The sequence below is a fragment of the Mobula birostris genome, chromosome 4, assembly GCF_030028105.1.
Source record: "Mobula birostris isolate sMobBir1 chromosome 4, sMobBir1.hap1, whole genome shotgun sequence".
Taxonomy (NCBI): Eukaryota; Metazoa; Chordata; class Chondrichthyes; order Myliobatiformes; family Myliobatidae; genus Mobula; species Mobula birostris.
The window spans coordinates 167,625,284-167,651,229 of NC_092373.1; the positions used below are offsets into that span (position 1 = coordinate 167,625,284).

General features: G+C 39.9%; 1 protein-coding gene across 3 annotated transcripts in view; it reads left to right on the top strand.

The window, feature by feature from the left end:
* ccser1 (coiled-coil serine-rich protein 1) overlaps nucleotides 1–25,946 on the top strand; it is a 1,437,348-nt gene that overhangs the window by 956,350 nt on the left and 455,052 nt on the right. For all 3 annotated transcript variants that reach the window (XM_072256433.1, XM_072256434.1, XM_072256435.1), the window contains exon 9: nucleotides 4,820–4,897. In XM_072256433.1, coding sequence (XP_072112534.1) covers nucleotides 4,820–4,897 — 78 coding nt within the window. The remainder of the gene's footprint in view (nucleotides 1–4,819; nucleotides 4,898–25,946) is intronic.

Below are 25,946 nucleotides of genomic sequence, written 5' to 3' on the forward strand. Positions count from 1 at the left end.
TTGAACTTCTGTATCTTCTTCAGAAGGCAGAAGAGAGAAAGAGGAATGGCCACAGTGGCAGGCATCCTTGATGATACTGTTAGCTTTCCTGAAGCAACACACCACAAATGGGAAACATTGTGAGTGTGCACAGTGAGATTCAAAGATTCAAGGTATATTTATTTTCCAAGTATGCATGCAGTATACAACCCAAAGATTCGTCTTCCCACAGACAGCCATGAAACCAAGAAATACATAGAACCTATTCAAAGAAACCATTAAACCCCAATGTACACAAAAAAGAATGAAATAGAGCAAAAATAGAGCGAATTACACAGCATATAAAATATCAATCCACAGATTCATTGAAATAGTCTAGCAATATTCAGTTTAGTTCAATTTAGTGCTGCATTCTTCATTAAGCCAGTCCACCTTGATCAAAATCTCAAAAAATAGCAATAAAAAAATGGAATAACCAGAAACTAGAAACACACCATGACATGAACTATAGAGTCCAATCCACAAACTGTCTTGATTAAACCTTGCCCAAGACCCAAGACTCCTGCACCATCCTCTGACAGTATCGAGTGAAAAGAAGAGTGGTCAAACCCATGCTCCTTCCTCCAGGAGCAATAAGCAAGAGGGAGAGAGAGTGGTCGAACACAGACAGAGGGTGCTGAACACCTGCTCACCTTCAGCTTTTGACCTCGTTGATCTCTGTCTTGCTTGACGCTTTAATCGGCGAGATCGGTGAGAAATGGCATTGAACATGGGCTCACCCCCTGTTAACTGCCACAGATTTCCAAACACTTAACCTAGGCAATCTGCCTGAAGTGTTGTATTCAGATAAAACCTGATGAGAGGAATGCTTGCAGGGGAGAGATGTAAATTATATGTTTTTTGTAATTGAAGTCATTTTAATTATATTGTTTTTCTCTGAAACGTGGCTAAAGGATGACGGCCATTGGGAGCTGAACGTCCAAGGATATACAGTATATTGGAAAGATAGGTTAGTAAGCAGAAGGGGTGGTGTGGCTCTGTGTATAAGAGATAATATTAAATCATTAGAAAGAGATGACATAGGATTGGAAGGTGTAGAGTCTCTATGGGTTGAGTTAAGAAATGGCAAGGGTAAAAGGACCCTAATGGCAGTTGTATATAGGCCTCCAAACAGCAGCCGGGATGTGGACTACATATTACAGCAGGAGATAGAAAAGGTGTGTCAGAAAGGCAATGTCATGATAATTGTTGGGGATTTTCACATGAAAGTGGATTGGGAAAACCAGGTCAGTACTGGACCTCAAGAGAGAGAATTTGTAGAATGCCCAAGTGATGTCTTTTTAGAACAGCTTGTTGCTGAGCCCACTAGGGGATCGGCTGTGTTGGATTGGGTGTTGTGCACTGATCCAAGGTGATAAGACAGCTTAAGGTTAAGGAACACCTAGGGAACAGTGATCACAATATGATCGAGTTCACATTGAAATTTGAGAGGGAAAAAAGAAAATCCAATGTGTTGGTATTTCAGTGGAATAAAGGAAATTACAATGGCATGAGAGGGGAACTGGTTGAAGTTGCCTGGAAAATGACATTTGCAGGAAGGATAGCACAGCAACAATGGCTGGAGTTTCTGTGAAAAATGAGGGAAGTGCAAGACAGATATGTTCCAAGTAAGAAGAAATTTTCAAAGGGAAGAAGGTCACTACCGTGGCTAACAAATGAAGTCAGAACCAAAGTAAAAGCAAAAGAGAGGGCATACAAGGAAGCCAGAGCTAGTGGGAAGATAAGAGGATGGGGAGCTTTTAAAAACTTGCAGAAGGAAACCAAGAAGGTCATTCAGAAGGAAAAGATGAATTATCAGAGGAAGCTAGCGATTAATATCAAAGAAGATACTAAAAGCTTTTTTAAGTATATAAAGGGTAAAAGAGAGTCGAAGGTAGATATAGGACCAATACTAAATGAAGATATTGTAATGAGAGGTGCAGAGATGGCAGAGGAACTGAATGCATATTTTGCATCAGTCTTCACAGTGAAAGACGTCTGCAGTATACCGAACTTTCAAGAGTGTCAGGGAAGTGAAGTTTGTGCAATGAAAATTATGACTGAGAGGGTGCTCAGGAAACTTAATGGTCTGAGGATGGATAAATCTCCTGGACCTGATGGAATGCACTCTCAGGTTCTGAAAGAAGTAGCTAGAGAGATTGCGGAGACATTAACGATGATCTTTCAAGAATCAATAGATTCTGGCATTGTACCAGATGACTGGAAAACTGCAAATGTTACTCTGCTACTTAAGAAGGGTGGGAGTCAGAAAAAAGGAAACTATAGACCTGTTAGCCTGACAGCAGTGGTTGGGAAGTTGTTGGAATCGATCATTAGGGATGAGATTATGGCGTACCTGGAGGCACATGACAAGATATGCCAAAGCCAACATGGTTTCCTGAATGGAAAATCCTGCCTGACAAACCTACTGCAATTCTTTGAGGAAATTATAAGCAGGTTAGACAAAGGAGATGCAGTAGACATGGTGTACTTAGATTTTCAGAAGGCCTTTAACAAGGTGCCGCACATGAGGCTGCTTAGCAAGATAAGAACCCATGGAATTACAGGGAAGTTACTAGTATGGGTGGAGAATTGGCTGGTTGGCAGAAAACAGAGAGTGGGAATAAAGGGATACTATTCTGGCTGGCTGCCAGTTACCAGTGGAGTTCCACAGGAGATGGTGTTGGGACCACTGCTTTTTACGATGAATATCAATGATTTGGACTATGGTATTAATGGAATTGTGGCTAAATTTGCTGATGATACAAAGATAGGTAGAGGAACGGGTAATGTTGAGGAAATAGAGAGCCTGCAGAGAGACTTAGATAGGTTAGGAGAATGGACAAAGAAGTGGTAAATGAAATACAACGTTGGAAAGTGTATGGTCATGCATTCTGGTGGAAGAAATAAATGGGCAGACTATTATTTAGATGGAGAGAGAATTCAAAATGCAGAGATGCAGAGACTTGGGAGTCTAGAGTCAAGACACCCTAAAGGTTAACCTGCAGGTTGAGTCAGTTGTGAAGAAGGTGAATGCAATGTTGGCATTCATTTCTAGAGGTATAGAATATAAGAGCAGGGATGTGATGTTGAGGCTCTATAATGCACTAGTGAGACCACACTTGGAGTATTGTGTGTAGTTTTGGGTTCCTTATTTTAGAAAGGATATACTGACATTGGAGAGGGTTCAGAGAAGATTCATGAGAATGATTCCAGGAATGAGAGGGTTACTTTCTGAGGAACCTCTGACAGCTCTTGGGCTATATTCCCCGAAGTTCAGGAGAATGAAGAGGGATCTCATAGAAACATTCCAAATGTTAAAAGGCCTGACCAGATCAGCTACAGCAAAGTTATTTCCCATGGTAGGGGATTCCAAGACAAGAAGGTATAATTTCAGAATTGAAGGACGTCCTTTTAGAACAGAGATGCGGAGAAATTACTTTAGTCAGAGGGTTGTAACTCTGTGGAATTTGTTGCCATGAGTGACTGTGGTGGCCAAGTCATTGGGTGTATTTAGGGCAGAGATAGATAGGTTCTTGATTAGCCAGGGCATCAAAGGGTATGGGGTGAAAGCAGGGGATGGAGATGACTGGAAGAATTGGATCAGCCCATGATTGAATGGCAGAGCAGACTCAATGGGCTGAATGGCCTACTTCTGCTCCTATATCTTATGGTCTTATTATATTTTAAAGACAAATTTAGCAGTATCTTTAATTTCTCATTGTTTTTGAATGCTTGTGAATGCCAGAGAGATTCTGGGTTATTCTGCCTCTGACAGCTGGCTGAACTGAGTGGGTAATTTAGGCAGGTGTCAAAGCATCTCTGCAGAGATTAGAGTCAACAAGGCATTGCATTGCTCAAGGGCATGCCTATTAGCCCACTGCTTTTATGGAAGTGATTAGCAATCAGAGCAGGTTTAATGGGTAAGACACCATGTGTGGCAAGAATCTCTGTGCAATTCTGAGCGATCAGCTCACATCATGCACAGTCTAAATCAAGTTAACTGTCTGTTATCTCTTTGCTGTTCATATGATTTTGCACTTTGCAAATAGACTGCCCCATTTGCTTAGATTATGCTTGACTGCATCTTCCATGGGATGTTTTCTTCTACTCCATTCTGCTACCTATTCTCTGTAACCTTACCCCTCCAACTTACCAATCAAAAACCTTTGAATATCTGCCTTAAATGCACCAAATGGCTTGACATTCACATTGTATATGATAAAGTTAAATAAGTAGTGCAAAAATAGAAATAAAAAAGTAGAAAGGTAGCGTTCATGGTTTCAATGTCTATTCAGAAATTGGATGACAGAGGGGAAGAAACTGTTCTTGAATTGTTGAGTGTGCGTCTTCAGGCTTCTGTATCTCCTTCCTGATGGGAGCAATGAGAACAAGGCATGACCTTGGTGATAGGGGTCCTTAATGATCCCTGGGATTATTCTTGTGAATCTCCTCTGGTCCATCTTCAGGACCAATCTGCCTCTTTGTGAAAGGGTTCAAAATTGTTCTGACAAATGCCTGGAAGAGACTTAGCTAAACATCTTTGCCTTTACATTTTGGTCCTCTTATCACTTCCTCCACCATTTTGTACTGGCTATTTCCCCTCTATCTTTCAGAGCAGATGAAGGGTCTTGAACACTTCCCTCCATACAGAAGATGCTGCATGATCTGTTGAGTTTATTCAGTACATTGATAAGAACTCCATTATCTATTCAATGATGTAAACTTGCATGGTTAATTTTGCATTCAGTGGGATGCTGCATGGTTGCAAATAACAAGCAATGTGCAATTTCTGTTGCAGGACAGTTGTAGAAGTTTACAAAAGGAACGCTCCTCACAAGCAGATAAGTCCACACAGACTGAGGTCCTTAGTCATGACGTGAGTAATTGATTGTTTTTTCTTTCTTATTCCTTTACTGTTGTTTATTTCATGCCTGGCCTATTTACTTGTGTTGCTTGCTGCTTCATGCCTGTGTTTAATGGGCTGTTCAGAAATAACATCCGTCTTTCTGTACGTCTGTGGTTCCAGCCTCTTGTCTCAGAATAAGATAATTACAGATCAACGCCTATTACAGCGAGGCACTTAGCTCATTTAATTACTTGTTTAAACCAGCATCCCCCATAAATTCTCTGGTATGAATTAAAGAGTATTATATTGTAACAGATAAATAATCTGCTACATTAAAATAACAGAGCAGAAAATGTTAAACCTCAACGAATTGAAATGATACTGTTGTAACGATTATAAAATCGCAAAGAGAATTTTGGATAATGAGGAAAGAACAATCCCCATGGACAGCATTAAATTGGGGCTGGAATTGGGATTGCGTTTGTAATCTTTTTGGGAGTCAGGGAATTTTTATTGGTCAAAATTCCACAATAAGTTTCCAGGATCCCTGCCTCTGCTCATCTGTCATGCCCACGCATCACAGGATGTGTTAAAGGACAGGGCTTCTGGAAACTCTGTCTTGGCACCTAGGATGTAATTTGAGGGAAGATACTTGCTCATGCTGTGCTTTCATTGGTATTGTAACTTTTGAAATCTGACTGATCTTCATATTTCCTTATGAAAGAATATAAGGAGAAAAGAGAATGAGCAAAGAAGTGGCAGATGGAATACAGTATAGGGAAATATATGCTCATTCACTTCGGTGGAGACTGTTTTCTAAATGGGGTGCAAGTTCAGAAATTGGAGGTGCATAGGGACCTCGAAATCCAAGTGCAGGATTCCCTTCTGGTTAACTTTCAGTTTGAGTCGGTAGAAAGGAAAGCCAATGCAATTTTAACATTAATTTGGAGAGGACTAGAATATTTATTTAGTCAAAGAGCCCTTCCATCTCTTTGAGCCACACTTCCCAGCAACCCTCACAACTCTGATTTAACACTAACTTAATACGAGACAATTTACAATGACCAAATAATCTACCAGATAGATCTTTGGATTTGGGTGTACCTGAGGAAATCTCTCAAGTTCCATGGGGAGGACATACAAATACTTCTGACTGAGGATGCCAGTACTGAACTCTGAACTCTGATGCCTGAGCACTAGTAGCATAGCGCTAACCACTAGTTTACTAATATAAAAGCAAGGATGTAATGTTGAGCCTTTATAAGGCATCAGCCAGACCACCTTTGGAGTATTATGGGCAGTTTTGAGCCCCATGGCTCAGAAATGATGTGCTGGCATTAGAAAAGGTCCAGAGGAGGTTTACAAAAATAAATCCAGGAATTAAAGATTTAATGTATGAGGAGCATTTGATGGATCTGGACCTGTGCTCACTGGAGTTTAGAAAAATGAAAGGAGATTGATTGAAGTGTATTGAACATTAAAAGGACTAGAATGAGTGCTTCCAATGGTCAAGGACAAGAGGGCACAGCCTCAAAATACAAGAAAGCCCCTTTAGAACAGAGATGAGGAGGAATTTCTTTAGCCTTTGTGTGATGAATCTATGGAATTTATTGTCATAGGCTGCCATGGAGGACAAATCATTGTGCATATTTCAAGCAGACGTTAATAGGTTCTTGATTAGTAAGGACATCAGAGGTTATGGGGAGGAGGCAGAGGTTATGGGTAGAGAGAGAAAATAAATCAGCCATGGTCAAATGGTGGAGCAGACTTGATGGGCTAAATGGCCTATATCTGCTCCTATGTCGTGTGGTCTTCTCAGGTTCAATCCTGAGCTTGGTTGATGTTCCAAAGAAGTTTCATCTTCTCGCTCTGACCATGAAGGTTTCCTCCAGCTGCACTGATTTCCTCCTTCACTCAAAGATGGAGCAGCGGTTTAAATGGCTGCTGTAAATTATCCCTTCACTTAGATTCATAGTAGCAGAATGAAAGGGTAGTTGATGGGCATGTGAGGGAAAGTAAGTTAAAAGCTACAGGGAATTAAGGAGATGATGAGCGGGATTAATGGAGTTGTTTGTCTGGGAAATAAGCATGAACTTGATGGACCAGATGTATTTTTCTCCCTTTGTTGCCTTGAGTATTAGATTTAAGAGGACCTTGAACAAGTTAAGCTGTACAGAGGCCCCCAATCCCGAAGATGTTTGCTTTTCCCGAAGTGTCACAGCCCATGACCATCTCCATTTAATCACCATTTAAAAAATTGGGTACCACAGTGGCGTAGTGGTTAGCGCAACACTATTACAGCTCAGAGTATCAGAGTATAGAGGTCAATTTCGATGTCATCTGTAAGGATGTATGTCCTCCCTATGGAATGTACGTATTTACTCCAGGTGCTCTGGTTTCCTCCCACAGTCCTGCTAACACAGTCAGATAGTAGACTGTGATTAGGGTAAGGTTAAATCAAGGGTTGCTGCGCTGCGCTACTCGAAGAGCTGATTCCATGCCGTATCTCAATGAATAAATAAATAAATAATATAATTAGTATAATCGTGGAAGCCCCATGTCAATCCCAATCTTCTGGAAACAAAATATGTTATTTGTCTTTGTCTTGTACCGGCTTAAAATAAAGGCCGAAACATTAGCAATCTGTGATGATGCACCTTCGTGGAGTGACATTGTTAAAGAAAAAATGTCTATCATTAATTTGCCAAAATGTCTTGCCAGAAATCCTGGCAGCTGCACTGTATTTTTCATTAGACTCTAAACCAGCAGAGCAATGTTATTGTATCTGGAACAGAAATAACTCACTGTATCGCGCAAGGTCCTATTAAGTCAAGCAACACTGTTTTCGCTGTCTTGCAACACCCACAGAGAAAATTGTGATGCAATTCAAAGCCTGCATTACAGTTTAATCACAAGTTTAGATCTAACAGGCTCTTAATAGTTTAAGGGGAATCCTAAGATGTAAAATGAGCAAACGTTAGCAATGTACAGTTGTACCAACATTTTAATCTGTACTTTAACTGTCTTTAAATGGAGTTGCATTTTCAGTGCATTTTGCCAAGTTCCTGATTGTACTTATTATTTATAAATTGGTAAACATGGATGGGTGCAATGAGCAGAAGAAAATTGTTAAAAAAACAGTGTGACTTTGAAATTGCTCCACTGGGGAGCAACATCTTCCAAAGGGCCTGAAATATCATTGGGAATGTGTGATATTAAACTGTTTGGTTTAACTGCTGGAACTGAAGAAAATTTCCATTTCTAAAGTTGTACAAAACCAGACTGTTAGATTATTCATTGCTTGTTGTTTGTAGCAATGTGCCAGGCATTGCCTATTGAGTAAGTGTAGCATTTGGATAGAGTAGCTATGAACAGTATAATGAACAAACAACACTTCAGGTTGACTGTAGAATTCAGAACACTCTTCATAAATTTGGAGTCATCCAAAACTGACACCAAGTCCAGTCACCTGTTACTCCTTTTTTCACTGATCTGCCCTGGCATCTAATGAAACTGTACCTTGATTTTAAAATTGTCCAAATCCCTCCATAGTTTAGACCCACCCTAGCCTTAAATTTCTCTAGTAACCCTTTTATTAGTTAAAGCTCCTCCAATACTTAGCTCTTGATCATTTTAAGATTTGATTGTTCTTCCATTTGAGTCCAAAGGTACCAAAATGCTAAAACTTATAGTAGTAAAATGGATTCAGCAGTGGCTGGATGGGAGACGCCAGAGGGTAGTGGTGGATAACTGTGTGTCAGATTGGAGGTCGGTCTTTGGTGGTGTGCCTCAGGGATATGTACTGGGTCCAATGTTGTTTGTCATATATATTAGTGATCTGGATGATGTGGTGGTAAATTGGATTCATAAGTATGCAAATGATTCCAAGATAGGTGGAGTTGTGGATAATAAAGTAGGTTTTCAAAGCTTGCAGAGAGATTTAAACCACTTAGAAGAGTGGGCTGAAAGATGGCAGATGGAATTTAATGCTGATAAATGTGAGGTGCTACATTTTGGTAGGACTAATCAAAATAGGACATACAGGATAAATGGTAGGGCATTGAAGAATGCAGACAGAACAGAGGGATCTAGAAATAATGGTGCTTAGCTCCCTGAAGGTGGAATCTCATGTGGATAGGATGGTGAAGAAAGCTTTTGGTATGCTGGCCTTTATAAATCAGAGCACTGAGTATAGGAGTTGGGATGTAATGTTGAAATTGTATAAGGCATTGGTAAGGCTAAATTTGGAGTATTCTGTACAGTTCTGGTCACCGAATTATAGGAAAGATTTCAATAAAATTGAGAGAGTACAGAGGAGATTTACTAGAATGTTGCCTGGGTTTCATCTCCTAAGTTACAGAGAAAGGTTGAACAAGTTGGGTCTTTATTCTTTGGAGCGTAGAAAGTTGAGGGGGGACTTGATAGAGGTATTTAAAATTATGAGGGGGATTGATAGAGTTGACGTGGATAGGCTTTTTCCGTTTAGAGAGGGGGAGATTCAAACAAGAGGACATGAGTTCAGAGTTAAAGGGCAAAAGTTTAGGGGTAACATGAGGGGGAACTTCTTTACTCAGAGAGTGGTAGCTGTGTGGAACGAGCTTCCAGCAGAAGTGGTTGAGGCAGGTTCAATGTTGTCATTTCAAGTTAAATTGGATAGATATATGGACAGGAAAGGAATGGAGGGTTATGGGCCGAGTGCGGGTCGGTGGGACTAGGTGAGAGTAAGAGTTCGGCACGGACTAGAAGGGCCGAGATGGCCTGTTTCCGTGCTGTAATTGTTATGTGGTTATAGGCAGTCCTCTGATAAATCGACTGCCCCTCTGATCTGACATTTCATTATATAGTTCAATGAAAATAGTTTGCTTATAACTAATTGTGATATTTAAATTCATGAAGTGCTTAAGAGACTGTTCATTGCATGCATTAGCTCTAGCCCCCTTTGACCCTCACCAATTGTTATCGAAACCCTTGACCGCAAGAAACTGCAAATTCTTGCTGTCATGGAGAAAGCAGTTACCATACCAAGCCTATCTAGAAGCATTATAGCTTGGTATGGTAACTGCTTTGCCCTGACATCAAGAAACTGAAGAGAGTTGTGAACACAGCTCAGCACATTATGGAAACAAGTCTCCACACCACAGACTATGTTAAACCTCTTGTTGCTTTGGTAAAGAGAGTAACATAATCAAAAATCCCACCCAGCTCAGGCATTCTCTCTTCTGTGCATTCCCATCGGGCAGAAGGTACAAAAATCTGCAATTACATACCACAAGGCTCAAGGACAACATCATCTTGCTTTTATAATATTTGAATGTTGAATGTTTCCCTAGTACAAAAAGATACTGTTGACTTCACAATATATCTCATTGTGACCTTGCACCATAGATGTCGACTTTGCTATCTGTATTTTACCTGTATTGCAGCAGTTTATTTTGCATTCTGTTATTTTATTACATTTTTTGTGCTATCTTATATGTGCCTTGCATTGTGTATGACTGTTGGTGCTGTGTCTTGCAAGCTCTTCCCAGAGGAATGCTGCTTCGATTGGCTGTATTCACATGTATTTATGTATGGTTGAACGATAATTAGACTTGAACTTACTTTCCCTTGTAAGACCTCAATGCATGCTGTAATGAATGGATCTGTATTGACAGTATGCAGGACAAAATTTCCACTTTACCTTGGCAATCTGCCTGTTTTTTCACCAATTAATGAGAAGTGCACCAGCAAGCTGCTCATCAAGGCCAGTTAAGGATGGACAATAAAGATCATCTTCGCCTGGGCCCAATTCTGCACGTTAATTCCTGTTTCTCAACTTTCCCTCAGTTAATTAGAATCATGCAGAAATTTTTCCACCTAGAGGAGACCCATGTGCCCACATTTGGGCCTTATCCTCTAAACCACTGCCCTCAAGTGGTGCTTAGCTATTGATAATTCTTTGCCCTTTCCTCCAATTCCACTCTTCCAAATGACCATCACACTAAGGTACTATGCCATACTAAAAGTGCCAGAAGTATGACCAATAAAAGCTGTGCCTGGGTCATGGCTCAGCCTATGATTCCAATCATGAGGAAGTCACAGCTTTTAATCAGAGATCATTGAATTGCAAAGCAGATGATCATCAGTTCAGCAAATAACTCTTTAACCCTGTATGTGTGTGTGATGTGTGCTTTATTGACGGTATAAAACTGAAATTAAAATGTTTTAGTGAGAGGTTCAATGAGTAATATTGCCAATGATATGTATGCAAAATGCACTTTGATCAAAATCCCAGTCAGCACTTTTTTTTAAATGGCTGTTGGTTATAATGTGGCATAGAAATTGGCAGGGAAGTTTATTGGTCACAATTGTGCAATCATGTGATTACAAGCTGAGCTTGTGTTGTATGTGTCTATGGACTGGTTATTAGGCATATTTCTCTTCTCATACTCCACAGTAAAAGAACGACTAAGATTCTGTTGTGTCCAGTTATAAATATTCTCATAGACCAATAAAAACACATGTTGTAATTATAGACCAGCTCTTTAAAGCTTTGTAATTTATCCCCTAAAAATCTAATCTAATTGATCAACCTAAAAAATCTTGGCTTTCATTTAGAATATAGAACATAGAACAGTACAGCACAAGAACAAGCCCTTCAGCCCACAATGTTGTGCAGAACCAATTAAATTAGAAATGAAATGGGCAACTAATCTCCCCTGCCTACACTAAGTACCTGTCTTTCCAATTCCCTCCCATTCATGTGCCTATCTAAATGTCTCTTAAAAATCCCTAATGTATCTGCTTTTACCACCACCCCAGACAGCATATTCCAGGCAACCAACACTCCTTATATTTAAAAACCTTGCCCCTGACACCTCCTTTAAACTTAAGCACTCTCCACTTAAGTGCATGCCCCCTGTGAAAAAGATCCTTGCTCTCTATGCTTTCTATGCTTCTCTAATATTAAATACCTTTATCAGATCTCCCCTCAAGTTCCAGAGAAAACAACCCAACTTTGTCCAACTTTTCATTATGACACCTGCCCTCTAATCCAGACAGCATTCTGGTAAACCTCTTTTGCACCCTTTCCAAAGCTTCCACATCCTTCCTGTAAAGGGGTGATCAGAATTGTATGCTATATTAAACTGTATTTCCTTACTTTCGATTTGTTGAATTTCTCACTTATAATTAAAGCTTTCTCTTTTGGGTCGTATACAGAAATTACAGAGATCAAATCTGTTCAGCATCTTAAATGAGCAGAACAGCTTCTGTAGCTACCCCTATCCACAGGACAGATTTACATTGTGGAAGTACCTGTCATGGTGTAGAAGATTGTTGTTGTTGATATAAATAGTTTAATGGAACAGCTTGACAAGGTCCTTGCACAGGCGTCAACAGCAAGCAAGTGAAACACACCCTGGGTCTGGCCAGATCTGTATGGTTGGGGAGTAATGAAATAAATGTATCTCCTTGCAGTTACAGTGGTTCACAGTCATGTGAACAATTCTGGATTGGCAATTGAGCCGAGCATGCCGGACCTGGTTCATTTAAGTGATCACTCCTTTGCTTGTTCCATTACCACACTAAACTTTAATAACTGGTGAACTCCAAAGATGCTGAAAGCTACAATCGTCAATTAGGCTTCAGTCAGTTTAAAAAAGCTCAACCAAGGGGTATTCTCACAGTCTTCTAACTTTTTATTTAGAGTCATGGATTTATGCAGCACTAAAGAAGGCCCTTTGGTCCAACAACTATGCAGACCAAGGGGTTTTCTTGAGCTAATTCTTTTTTCACAGTATTTAGCCCATGTCCCTCTGAACCTTTCCTATCTGTATATCTGTCTAAGTGTCTTTTAAACACTTCTACAACTTCTATATACCCATCATCCGTAAGAGAATTAATATTGAAAAAAATAAAAGAAAATCATATAAGAGATTAGTTTTATTTGTCACGTGGTGCATCATGGTATCAAAATAAACAGGGAATTGTAACTATATAAAAATTTGACTAATTGGTGTAAATTAATTAAAATATCAATATAAAATAAAAATTTATTTAAAAGAAAGCAGTTTCTCATGAAAATTGATAATTTTATTTTGTAGACCATGGTGGATGGTTGTATGAGGACCCCTCAATTCAGTAAATCAGAGAATGTCCCTAGGTTCAGGAGAGAATCTAGGCCGGGGGAAATTATTGTTCTGCACTTCTGTGCTGTTCAGAAGTCCAGGATGTAATGTAGCTAGCTGACAGTTTCTCACAGTGGCTGGTCCTCACTGCCACCTGGTCCAATAAAATATTGGCAATGGTTGAATGAAAATGCTATGTAGCAAGCTTGCTGGAGATTTAATACGGATGGAGTTGTTCATCTGATTAAAACCAATATGCTAAGAAAGGATTTGAATTTATATTATGCCTTTTATTTCTTCAACACCTTCCAAAGTGATTTGAAGCAATGAAATATCTTGACGTGTGGCCCCTGAAAAAATTAGGAAGTGTAATTTGTACACAGGAATGCGTCAAAAAAAGCTGAAGACCAGTGGCCAGATCATCTGTTTTAGATATTGCTGAAATATATAACCTTGGTAGAGCACCAGTAATAGTTCTCCTGGTTCTTCACCAAATGGAAGTGGGAATGTTCTTTGGATAGGTACTGGGAATCCCAGTCAGTGGTGCAGCCCTCCCTCAATACTCACTGATTAGTTGGTCATGATTATGTACATGAGTATCTGAATATCTTAACCTGAAAGAAAGGTATAGTGAGATGGTTTATTGAAAGGTACATGAGCAGCAACAGTTTGAGATCTAAGACCGAATGGCCTGTTTTGAACCTTGAGTGCCATTTCTCCAAGGGAGCAGTGTAAACTAATGAGCCTGGTTTCTTCGCTGAACTACAGGCAAAGAAACTTGATGCAGAATACCTAACATTCGTCGACTAATATTGATTCAATATGTCTGAACTGTTGTGTCAAACAGATCCACTCTTACATTAACATTGCCCTAGTTCTAATACTTAACATCTCAAATCAAAAATCATCACTACTGGAGCTGTGCGTGTGTTTTCTTTCAGCAGTGGTTTAGAATTAAAAATGCTACGTGATTATGTGGAATATAATTAAAAGAGGAAATCTCTCTGTTTGTTGAGGTCCATCTCAGACAATTGAAGATTAGTTCTACGATTGTGCTTTTAAATAGACTCTAATTGTCAGATCAAGTTCTGGATTAGTTACTACTCTGGGTTCAAGCAGGCTGATTTGTGAATCTATATTCTCATGCTATTTCACTCCTGCAAGAAATAGACTGAGGAACTTAATGCAAGTGAAGATGTAGAAATTAACCCATTCTAGACTCCTGTTCTGCCAAAGTTAGCAGCAAGTCATGATGTTGTGGCTTTAATTAAACTGGCATTTTATCTGGAGTCTAAATGCTCAAGTTTCTTAACAATTTACAGCATTTCACATACTCTGTTCACTCAGAGCAGTAGAACCCAAGGTTCAGTCCAAGAGCTCTGTGCTGTTACTGCACATATACCTTTCAACTAGGCACTGATACTTAGTACATTGTTATTTACACGTAGGGAGAAAGATTTTTGAAGAACACAGAAGTATAAATTATGGAAGTTCACACCTGTTTAGTTTTAGTGCAGAGGTGGACAATATTTGCAGATATTGTAAGAAAAAGCTCTACTTCATCTAGTAAGGTACCTATTAATGTCAATTGTTGAAATGAAAACTCTTAGTGTAACATTTTCTAGGTGTTTGGGGACCATTCCTCCTGATTAAATTGTGAAACCACGTTTAACTTGGCCCACAATTACATATCCATTATTTCCTTTTTTGCACACATCTGAGAAGTCTGAAAAACCCAAATATTGGTGATTTAACCTTCCATACAGTGTTTATTATATTTACAAAAAGAGAAGTACACAACAAATGTTTATTAAGAGTCCAAATCCTGTCTTGAAAAATATGGCATTAAAGTTGCTGGAACATATTTCAAGTATAATAGAGGGTAATAGATCCTACATGTGGACAAAGGGAAATCTAATGCTTGTTCAGTCTTCCACTTTGAATAGTCAGCTCTGTGTTGACCAGGACACTCAGTAAAATCAGACCAAAAATGACTCACTTGCTGTATACAAGGGAAGTTTTACACAGTTACTTACACGAGTCTTCCTATCTACCCCACATTTACAGAAAGTTTGGAATACTCACAAGTTCACCAGTCATATGACCTCCAATCCTCACTGGCTGCATAGGACCTTTCTCTTTTTAGGTTGACAGACCTGTCACCACTACCATGACTCCATTGATTGTGTTTGCTGATGCCCCTGTCAAGCACCTTGGGATATTTTGTTATATTGTAAATGCAATAAAATGGTTGCTTATTTTTTCTCCTTGTAGGAATTAATAACAAGAATCAATTCACCCAATAAATTGAGTGTCTCTGTGAAGAAACTCCAAGCTTTTTAGGATATATGAATTAAACTGAGAAGCGTAGTAATTATTTTACCATCTTCTGAAAGGTAGACTCAGAAGCTAACATGCTTCTTCTTGTTGAGAATACAAAGCAAAAGGCAGATGATCAATAATTTCAAATGGCAATAGAAAATAAATTTAAATCACAAAATAAATATAAAAAATATACATTTTCTTTATCTCAGATATTACATTTATAAATTGAATAAGTTTCTGCCTTTTCCCCAGAACACTTAATTCCTCTACTATGCAAAAAATTTATACAACCTTGTCTTAAATATATTTACTGAGGTAGCCTCCACTGCTTCACTGGGCAAAGGATTCTACAGATTCACCATTTGCTGGGAAATGCATTTTCTCCTCATCTCCATCCTAAATTCACTCCCCCGAATCTTGAGGCTATGTCCCCTCGTTCTACTCTCACCTATCAGTGGAAGCAACTTTCCTGCTTTTATCTTATCTATCCCTTTTATAATTTTATGTAAGATCTCCTCTCATTCTTCTGAATTCCAGCGAGTGCAGTCCCAGGAGACCCAATATTTCCTTATAGTCGAACCCCTTCATATCTGGGATCAACCTGGTAAACCTCCTTTGCTCCGCCTCCAAAGCCAGTATATCCTTCCTCAAGTAAGGAGAAACCATATCTGTATGCAGTACTCCAGGTGTGGCCTCATCAGTACCCTGTACAGTTGCAGCATAACCTCCCTGCTCTTAAATTCAATCCCTCTAGCAATGAAGGCCAACATTCCATTTGCCTTCTTGATAGCCTGCTGCACCTACAAACCAACCTTTGTGATTCATACACAAGTACTCCCAAGTCCCTTTGTACAGCATGCTGCAGTTTTTTTGCCATCGAATTAATAATCTGCTCTTCCATTTTTCCTTGCATAGTGGATGACCTCACTTTTACCAACATTGTACTCCATCTGCCAGACCCTCGCCCACTTACTTAACCCATCCATATCTCTCTGCAGACTCTCTGTATCTTCTGCACAATTTGCTTTTCCACTCAATTTAGTGTCATCAGCAAACTTAGATACACTACACTGGGTCTCCTCTTCCCGATCGTTAATATATATTGTGAACAGTTGTGGGCCCAGCACCGACACCTATGGCACACCACTCACCACCGATTGCCAACCAGAGTAACATCCATGTATCCCAACTCTCTGTTCTTTATTAGTTAAACAATCCTCTATCCATGCTAATACATCACCCCCAACTCTTATGCATCCTTATCTTATGGATAAATCTTTTATGCTGCACTTTATCAAACACGTCCTGGAAATCCAAGTAAAGAACGTCCATCTGTTCCCCTCTGTTCATTGTGCTGGTTATAGTCTCAAAGGACTCTAGAAATTTTGTCAAACAGGACTTGCCTTTGCTGAATCCATGCTGCGTCTGCCTGATGGATCCATTTCTTTCCAGAGGCCTCGCCTTTTCTTCTTTAATGATAGCTTCAAGCATTTTCCCAACTACAGATGTTAAACTAACTGGCCTATAGTTCCCTGACTTTTGCCTATATCCTTTTTTGAACAGTGGCATGACATTTGCCGTCTTCCAATCTGCCGGGACCTGCCCAGAGTGCAGAGGATTTTGGTAAATTATCACCAAAGCCTCTAGTGTAACCTCTGCCATTTCTTTCAGTAGTCTGGGATGCCTTCCATCAGGACCAGTGGACTTATCTATCTTCAGGCCCTTACCTCTTTAGTGATAGCTATTGTACTGAGGTCCTCACCTCCCACTGCATCCATGACATCTCTCTTTGGCATGTTAGACGTGTCTTCCACCATGAAGACCGACACAAAATAGTCATTCAAAGCCTCTGCCATTTCCTCATTACCCAATATCAATTCCCTCTTTTCATCCTCCAAGGGACCTACATTCGCTTCAGCCACCCTTTTCCATTTTATATAATTATAAAAACTTTTACTATCGGTTTTTATATTTTGTGCTAGTTTATTTTCATGATCTATCTTCCCTTACTTTATTGCTCGCCTTGTGGTTCTTTGTTGCCCTTTTAAATTCTTTCCAGTCTTCCAGTTTCCCACCTCTCTTGGTGATTTTGTATGCAGGAGCTTTTAGTTTGATGCCTTCTTTTATTTTCTTAGTTATTCAAGGCTAGCTCTTCCTACCTTTACTGTCTTTGCTTTTAATGGGAATATACTTTTGTTTAGCACTGTGAAAAATCTCTTTGAAAGTCTTTCACTGTTTCTCAACCGTCTCCCCATATAGCCTGTGTTCCCAGTCTACACTACCCAAATCTTCCCTCATCCCATTGTTTAGACATAATACTGTTTTTCAATTGAACTATTGCACCCTCCATTTGTATGAAAAACTCAGTCATACTGTAATCACTCTTTCCATGAGGATCCCTAACTACAAGGTCACTAATTTTATCTTTCTCATTGCAAAGGGCCAGATCTAAGCTAGCATGTTCCCTTGTAGGATCAGCAACCTGCTGTTCAAGAAAGCCATCACGGATGCATTCTATGAAGTCCTTCTCAAGACTGCCTTCACCAACTTGATTCACCCAATCTATGTGAAAATCTTGTAATCTTTTTCTCTTTTGCACTTCATTTTTCTTTACTCCACTCTTACTTTTCTCTTTTCTTATCTTTTGCTTTTTCTTTATCTTTAACCACTCTTTTTGCTTTTACTTTATCTATACTTCTCCAATTTGTTGAATCCACGCCCCCTACCATTTAGTTTAAAGGCTTATCCACTGCCCTAGTTACGTGATTTGCCCAGATCCAGGTCCTGTCACTGTTCAAGTGGAGCAGATTTCATTCGTACAGCTCTCTCCTTTCCCAATGCTGGTGCCAACTTCTGATGAATTCAAACCAACTTCTCCCACACCTATTCTTCAGCCATGCATTTAACTCTCTAATCTACTTTCCCCAATGCCCCAATGTGGGTTAGGTAGTAATCCAGAGATTACCACCTTTTTGGTTGTGGTTTTTAATTTAATCCATAGCTGCTCAAATTCCTTCAGCAGACAGTCTTTCCTCATTCTACCTATGTTGTTGGTACCCATATAGACCACGACAACCGCATTTTCCCCTCCCACTGCAAATTTCTCTGCAGGTCAGATAAGATATCACGAATTGGGGCATCAGGCAGGCAACACAGCCTTCAGGATACTCTATCCTCATGACAAAGAATTTTGTTTATTCCCCTGACTATACTATCCCCAATGACCACTAAACTTCTCTTCCCTCCTCCCTCTTGAATGGCTCCCGGAACCACAGTGCCACAGTTAGGTTGCTCATCCTTCCTACAGGCCCCACTCTCATCTACACAGGGAGCAAGAATCTCAGACCTGTTGGATAAGCTCAAGGGCTGAGGCTCCTCCAGCCATGTTTCTTGGATCCCTCTACTCACCTCACTTGCAGTCACACCCTCTTGTCCCTGACCACACACTGAACTTGAGGCAGCTAATTTAATGGGTGTGACTACTTCCTGGAATAGAGAATCCAGGTAACTCTCTCCTGCCCTGATGTGCTACAGTGTTATCAACTTTGAACTGGAGTTCCTCGAGCAGCCAACATTTGCTGTGGATGTGGTCACCAGGAACTACAATGGAGTCCACCAGCTCCCACATCATGCAGCTACAGCACATCGCCTCATCCTGCTTCGTCCCTACTTTATTTAATTAGTTGTAATTTAGTGGAACTTTATTCAACAATTATAGCAGTCTTACCTGCTACTTACCTATGCCTCCCTGCCAAAGCCTCAAGTTCCCTCTCCTACACTGGTCCACTCATACATTGGCCGCTCCACTTTTACCCTGCTTTACTTTTAGTTGCTCCTGCTAATGAATCGAGTATCTATTAGTCTACCGCTAATGTGCCAAGCCCCACAAAATGCTCCTTTTTTAAAAGTCTTCTTCCTGACCCGTGCGAAGCTCTCTCTCCCTCTGCAAATCAATTGGTCCGCCACTAATGCTTTCATGTCACCAAGACAAATCAACTATACATAATTACACCAAGGTAGTAAAAATAAACAGAATACAGTATATCGTACTGTAGTTACAGCGAAAATAATCAACAGGAAAACAAACAAAGTGCGATGGTCACGATGAGGTATATTGGGAAACTAAGAGTTCACTATTTAGTGTTGTGTACATACATGTACTGATGCTTCTGGACACACCTTCAGTGATGTTCCTGGAATCATCGGGTGTTTCGGGTCTTTCAACATCATACAACCTCCTCCAGGTGACCCAGCCGAGGCTAGCTACTTATGACACCATGGCTCCCCTCTTTTGAGCCACAGCCATCTTGAGGCCCTCCCTCTCTGCCGCATCGGTGGTACTGCGGATGGCTCTCCTCTTCCTCTCTCCCTCGATGCCCAAACTGCTGAAGGCTGTAACTAAGAAACGGGCTGCATATCCCCTACAACCAACTTCCACTGGGAGACACCTCGCTCTCCATCCAGCCTGCTGATAGTTGCTGACCAGTCCTGCGTACTTGGAGAGCCTTCCTTCTCCTCTTCTCTGAACCGTTCAGCTGCAATGCTGACAATTGTTGTCATGGTTTGCAGCTTCCTATCACCGTTGCCTCCAGAATTTGGTTAACATCTTCATCAAACTACTTCCACAGTGAAGTCATGTTAGCTGCAGGCCATTTGATCCATCTCCTGTTTGACCATGTTAGAGGGATTAGTTTGCAACACTTGGAGGTTCCGGGCAGTATGGGGTGACTCCAGGCCTGGCCACTCCTTCGTCTCACCAGGTTGGTTACCTGTGCGTTGTGCCGCTCCTGCTCCCGCCAAACACTTCATCCTCGCTTCAAGCCGCGATCATTCTTGCAGATTTTGCCACATGCACACTGCTTCCTCATCGTCATGACAGGTCCAGTGAAGAGTCCGATAAGAGCAGGATAGTAGCTGTCTAAGGTGGTATTTGCTCTCAGGCTTTTGGATATCCTGCTGAGCAGGCGGAGGGAATGATTGGAGAGGGAGGAGTCTTTGATTATGTTGGAAGCAGGAAGCGTAGATTGAATCAGTGGAGGAGGGGGTGGTTTATGTGCTTGATAAAGCTGTGTTCACAACTTTCTAACTGAAGCTGCAAGCATTCTTCAAATCCTTCCCCATCTTTCATTCTTCAGTCCTGACAAAGGGTTCTGGCCCGAAACGTCGACTCGTCGTTTCTAACTGATGCTGCCCAACCTGCTGAGTTGCTCTGCAATTCCTTACTGTCTTGGGCACAGTGTTGCCTCAGGGCACTGTGGAGCCTAGATTAACAATAGTCTTGAATTTATGCAGCACAGTTCATTTTAGTGTTTTAATACTTCGCAAGGCATGGAAAGAAGCCTTTCAGCCCGTAAAGTCCATGCAAAGCAATCCCATCATATTTCCCTGCAACCTTTTGACTTATTCTCTCTGACATACCCACAATCTTACCTGTTTCATACTTCGTGACAGCAACTGATTCACCTACCAGCATGATTTTGGATTTGAGTGCATGTGTTCACAAGTCAAAGCACACTGAGCAGTTGAGGTCAGAACTTAACCCAGAATGAAGCAATAACCGTGGCTCTAGTATTTGCTCAATTTCAGTTTGAAATCATTAATGTGTAAGCTTCCTTGCTATAACTAATGAGAGGCCTGATACTAGAGCAAAGAGGCTGTTAGGCATGTCTGAATATCACCCAAGGCACTCGTCAGAAATCTTCCAGCCACCCTGTTACACACTAAAAATAAATGACAGCTCTGTTGCATAAATCCCAGGGTCAGTGTCACCAACAGATGATATCCTTCTGCATTGTAAGAAGTGCAGGCTGTCAGAACTTGCATGTTTGCAATTCAAGTCTCCAAGGACAGAGGAAATAAAAAGAAAATGAGCATGTTTATTCCATTCAGACATGGTAATTATTCACTGTAATCCAAATCCTTATCTGAATTATTTGTCAAAAAAAATCTGAATGCACCATAATGAAAAGTTTGAAGTCAAAACGCTTGAAGACACCAGAACGTAGATCTGAGCTGATCTCATTTTACACCTTTAATTACGAGTGTACATACGCTCAACAAAAGACCTTCTGCTAAGACCCATTAGAAGTGGTGCTGATCTCAATGTTTGAATTAATTATCTTCCCTTTTGAACTAAACACACATGGGTAGCTCTTTGCATTAAAATTGGGCCATTTTTTAGTCTACCAGTTCTCTGAGTCTGTACGGAGGTTTGATACACATTTCAGATGTGAATATAAAATATCACTATTTATCAGTGAGGTTGTATGTATGTTTAGAAAAATATACTTGGGAGTATCAATTAATGTTTTTGTAAACACTCAGTGCACAGTTCTGGTGTTTAGTTTATTGACTTCATCGGAGCTGTATTTCAGACTAAGAGTACATAGATAGAAGCAGAGTCAATGTTTTATGCCAACACAAGAAACAATAGGTGCTGAATCTGGAGCAACAAGGTGCTGGAGGAAGTGAATGGATCAGGGTGCATTTGTGGAAGGAAATGGACAGTTGATGTTTTGGATCAAGACCTAGAGTGGTGACTGTCTAGTTTGTTACACAGATGGGGCTGCTGAGTTCTATCAACTCCTTCTTTTGTAATGTTTTGTACCAGTGACTTGTCATCAGAACAATGGCATTTCTGATGAAAGGTCAGCTGTACAAAATGTTAATAGTGTTACAATCTCCACAGATGCTACCTGACCCACTGAGCAGTTCCCGCCTTCTCCGTATTCACACCAGATCAGAATCCTGAAACTCTTCAAACTATTATAAATAATGGAGATTGGGAAAGGCCTATAAGTATCCAGGGGTGTGTAGCAAGTGGCATATTTCAGTCAAGCTTGAAGAAGAAGTGCTATATGACTCTAGCCCCTGGCCGGATGTTATCCAGTAAAATATAAAGAGAAAATGTTGGAAATATTCAGCATGCTGGACAATATCTGTGGAAAGAAGAGCTCATGTTTCAGGGCAAATATCTTTTGCTAGAAGACTTCAAATGTTATTTTTTTCTTTCTCCTGACCTGTTGAGTGTTTCCAGCATCTTCTGATTTTACTTCAGGTTTCCATCATCTGCAGTGTTTTGGTTCTCTGTTATCCAGTGAACACCATTGGAAGTGCATTAGAGTGAACATCAGGTAAAAGTAAGGGAGGTTTGCTTGTGATGTTCTGTCTGCGTGACAGTGGTTGTCTCACATCAAAATGACAACTGCCATTTAATAACTTAACTAAGAGCAGAAGGAAGGCATAGTCTAGCTTCAGAAAAATGTATCACTGTTAGATGGCACTCCCTTTCTGCTGGGGCCAAGTTGAAACATTATTTTCTCACTCATTTAGGGAAGAGAAGTCTAATTTCCCCAATGTTCTCACCCAATCAGCATCCCTTAAGTCATTGCATGACTATGAATCTCAGTTCATGGGAGGATCATGCTGTGTGAAAACTAAAAATTGTATAAGTTAATTTGCAGCAGTGTCTCAGCTTTAGCACGTACCCTATAGAGCCTGAAGTATGTAGGAACATTCTGAGATGTTAGCAGTACAAAGTAAATGCAAATAAGTGTAAATGCCATCTCCCAGATAACTAATTTTTTACATGTGAAAAGTCTGAAAAACAAAACAGAAAAATTGATTTTCTACTGCTTGCAATGGAGAAAGGTAAAATATATTTGGTTTCCCAACCCATTATTGCTATGTCTGAGTCCACAGCATAAAAGAGTTCAAAATTTTGAACGGATTAAAATTTGGGTTAATTGGGAGAAGTATAAATCTTTACCAGAGCAGTTTTCTCCTCAAATTTGGAAAAAAAGGTAAGAAGCAGAAGGTGTGCCAAGATATCCCCCCTCACTTTATCCTGCTCCACCATTTAATGCAATCATACCTAATTCTATATCCATATTGTGTCTCATCACCCTACATTTTGATTCCTTTAGTGTTCAAACCCTTATCAAACCCAAACTTTAATATGATCAATGACATTGCCTCCAGAAATAAAGAAGTCTAAAGACTCATAAGAATCTCAAGAAATAAAAATCATCTTTTTGTCCAAAAATAGCATTCTCTAAGTCTGGACTGATGGCCCAAATATCTCACCCTTCTATCAGGTACTGGGTGTAGGGTGGTCTTGTGGAAATGGTGGAAATCAGCCTCACAAATGGTGCTTCATATATTACTGAAGTTCCCTCTCTGTATTCTTTGATTTTCCATTGGTAATCAGATTGAAGCTGGAAAAAGATGTGCTTTATTGAAAACAATCATTCTGGATTGATATGTAGTGTCCGCCTTGATAACTTGATCAGATTCGTAGCTCATAACACCCCTTCTACAATGTTGGAGTTTAGAGACAGGAGATTATTGTGATGATTGAACAGGCTGTGATGAGGCAGTGTTCTCTTATTTATGAAAAGATGTACTTACATCAGAGGCAGTCCAGAAGAGATTCAGTAGATTAATGCAGGGAAATGGGTAACATCATAAAATATACGTAGGAACAGAATTAGGTCATTTGGCTCATTGAGTCTGCACCACAGTTCAATCATGGTTGCTAGTTTTCATCTCAGTTCTCCTGCTTTCTCCCCATAATCCTTAACCCCTTACCATTCAAGAGCCTACCAATCTCTGCCTTAAATATATCCATTGATTTAGCCTTCATGGCCTTCTGAGGTAATGAATTCCACAGATTCATCACCCTCTGGGTAAAGAATTTACCCTTCGCCTCAGTTTTATTCTGAGAGTCAGATCATGGACTCTCCTACTGATGGGAACATGTCTATGTCCAACCTATCCAGGCCTTTCAGCATTAGGTAGTTTTCAAGTAGATCCTCCTTCATCCTTCTGAATTCCATCAAGTACAAGCCCACAGACATCAAACATTCCTTGTGCATTAAGCTTTTCGTTCCCAGAATCATTCCTGTGAGCTTCCTGTGGGCCTTCCCTAGATCCAAAATATCTTTCATTAGTTATAGGGCTCAATTTTGCTCACAATGCTCCAAATGTGTTGTGAATACTGCCTTATAAAGTTGCAGTATATGTGGTTGTAGAATTAGAATCTTTTTCTTTGGTGTTTAAAATAAAAGGCGTGTTACTTTAATTGAAACATAAGATCCTAAGAGGTCATGATGGGGTAAGTGTTGAAATGTTTCAACTGATGTGAGAGACGTGTGTATGCTTAGAGAATTTAGGGGACAGTCACTTGAAGCTATCGTTCATTGGTATTTTTTCTCACAGAGGGTGGTGAATGTTTGGCGTTCTCTATCCAGGAGAGTTGTGCAGTCTGTATCATTAGGAGCATTTATAAAACAGATACATTTTTAAAATATTTAGAAATTATAAATTTATAAAATAGACACATTTTTGAAAGATTTGGAAATTGAGAGCAATATATCTATTACTTCCCCTTTCAAAATGAAATCAACTCAGACAACAGTTAAAGTATTAATTGAAATAGTTTGACGTAGCAGGGAATAATTTATAGCCCACTGTTGACAAGCAAATTGATCACGCCACTTATAGAAAACTGGAGACAGTCAAATTCTGATAAAATGTCATTAATTCTGCTTCTGCCTCTGTAGATGCTGCCCAACCTATCAAGTATTTACTACTTTACATTTTTGCAGCCTCACCTACTGCCTCTGCCGCTTTATTCTGACAGTTTGTCTCCACTCAGCGAAAGTTCTGGAGGTACAATCTGACTTGATGAGATTTCTTATAATTTGTTGACATATCCAGATTATGAGGTGCAAAGATTAACAAACAATTTTTAATTAGGCTGAGGATTTAGTGTGGATTCACAAGGGCTCATTTGGAGTCTGCAGATATTAATTATAGAGCCTTTATCATGAGAAGCAAATTTGATTGTGCATTCCATCAGGCAACACAAAATCCATACAGCTGCAGAAATAAGAGAGTTAATCTTTTATCCAAGCAGGACTACATTCACTTTAAGACATGGTTTAAGGTGATTAAGAAACCAAGCCCAAAGGCAAAGTATTTTTACATACCAGTTAGTTAAGATTTGGAATGCTGTTCCTTATGATGTGGAAACACATTCAATGTCTTTCAAGAGGGATTTGATAAGTACCTGGAAATGAAAAGAATGCAAGGACATGGAGAAGTGAGTTGCAGTTTATTGTTCTCTGAAAGAATCAATATAAATCCAGTGAAATAAATGGTCTCTATCTTATTGTATTCAAGACAGGGACATCTCTTTACGGGACTAAATCTAATATCCAGACATGGTCAAGGATTGATATTTTTTCTCAAAATAAGAATTTGAAACCTTTTAATGTTCTCATTAGAGTTTGTAGCTCAGTATGAGATGTTGTCAGTATCTCTAAAGCCCAAGAGTGGTGAAATATTCCCATACCAACCGGGAACTATCCCAAATGTGGTCCATTAATTTGGGGAAGTTTTAACCAATGGTGTTTCACTCCACAAAATCATCTTCACAGCTGCAGGTTTAGATTTAAATAAATTGACATAAATTAAAAAAAATAATAATAGAAGGAAACTCAAGAATGTATCAGCACTTAGAGTCAATTCATTTAGCATGGAACCAATCCAGTCTAAGGTAGTCCCATTTGCCCGTAGCTTTTCCTGTCCATGTACCTGTCCAAATGTATTTAAAATGTTGTTATGGTACTCGCTTCCCCCAC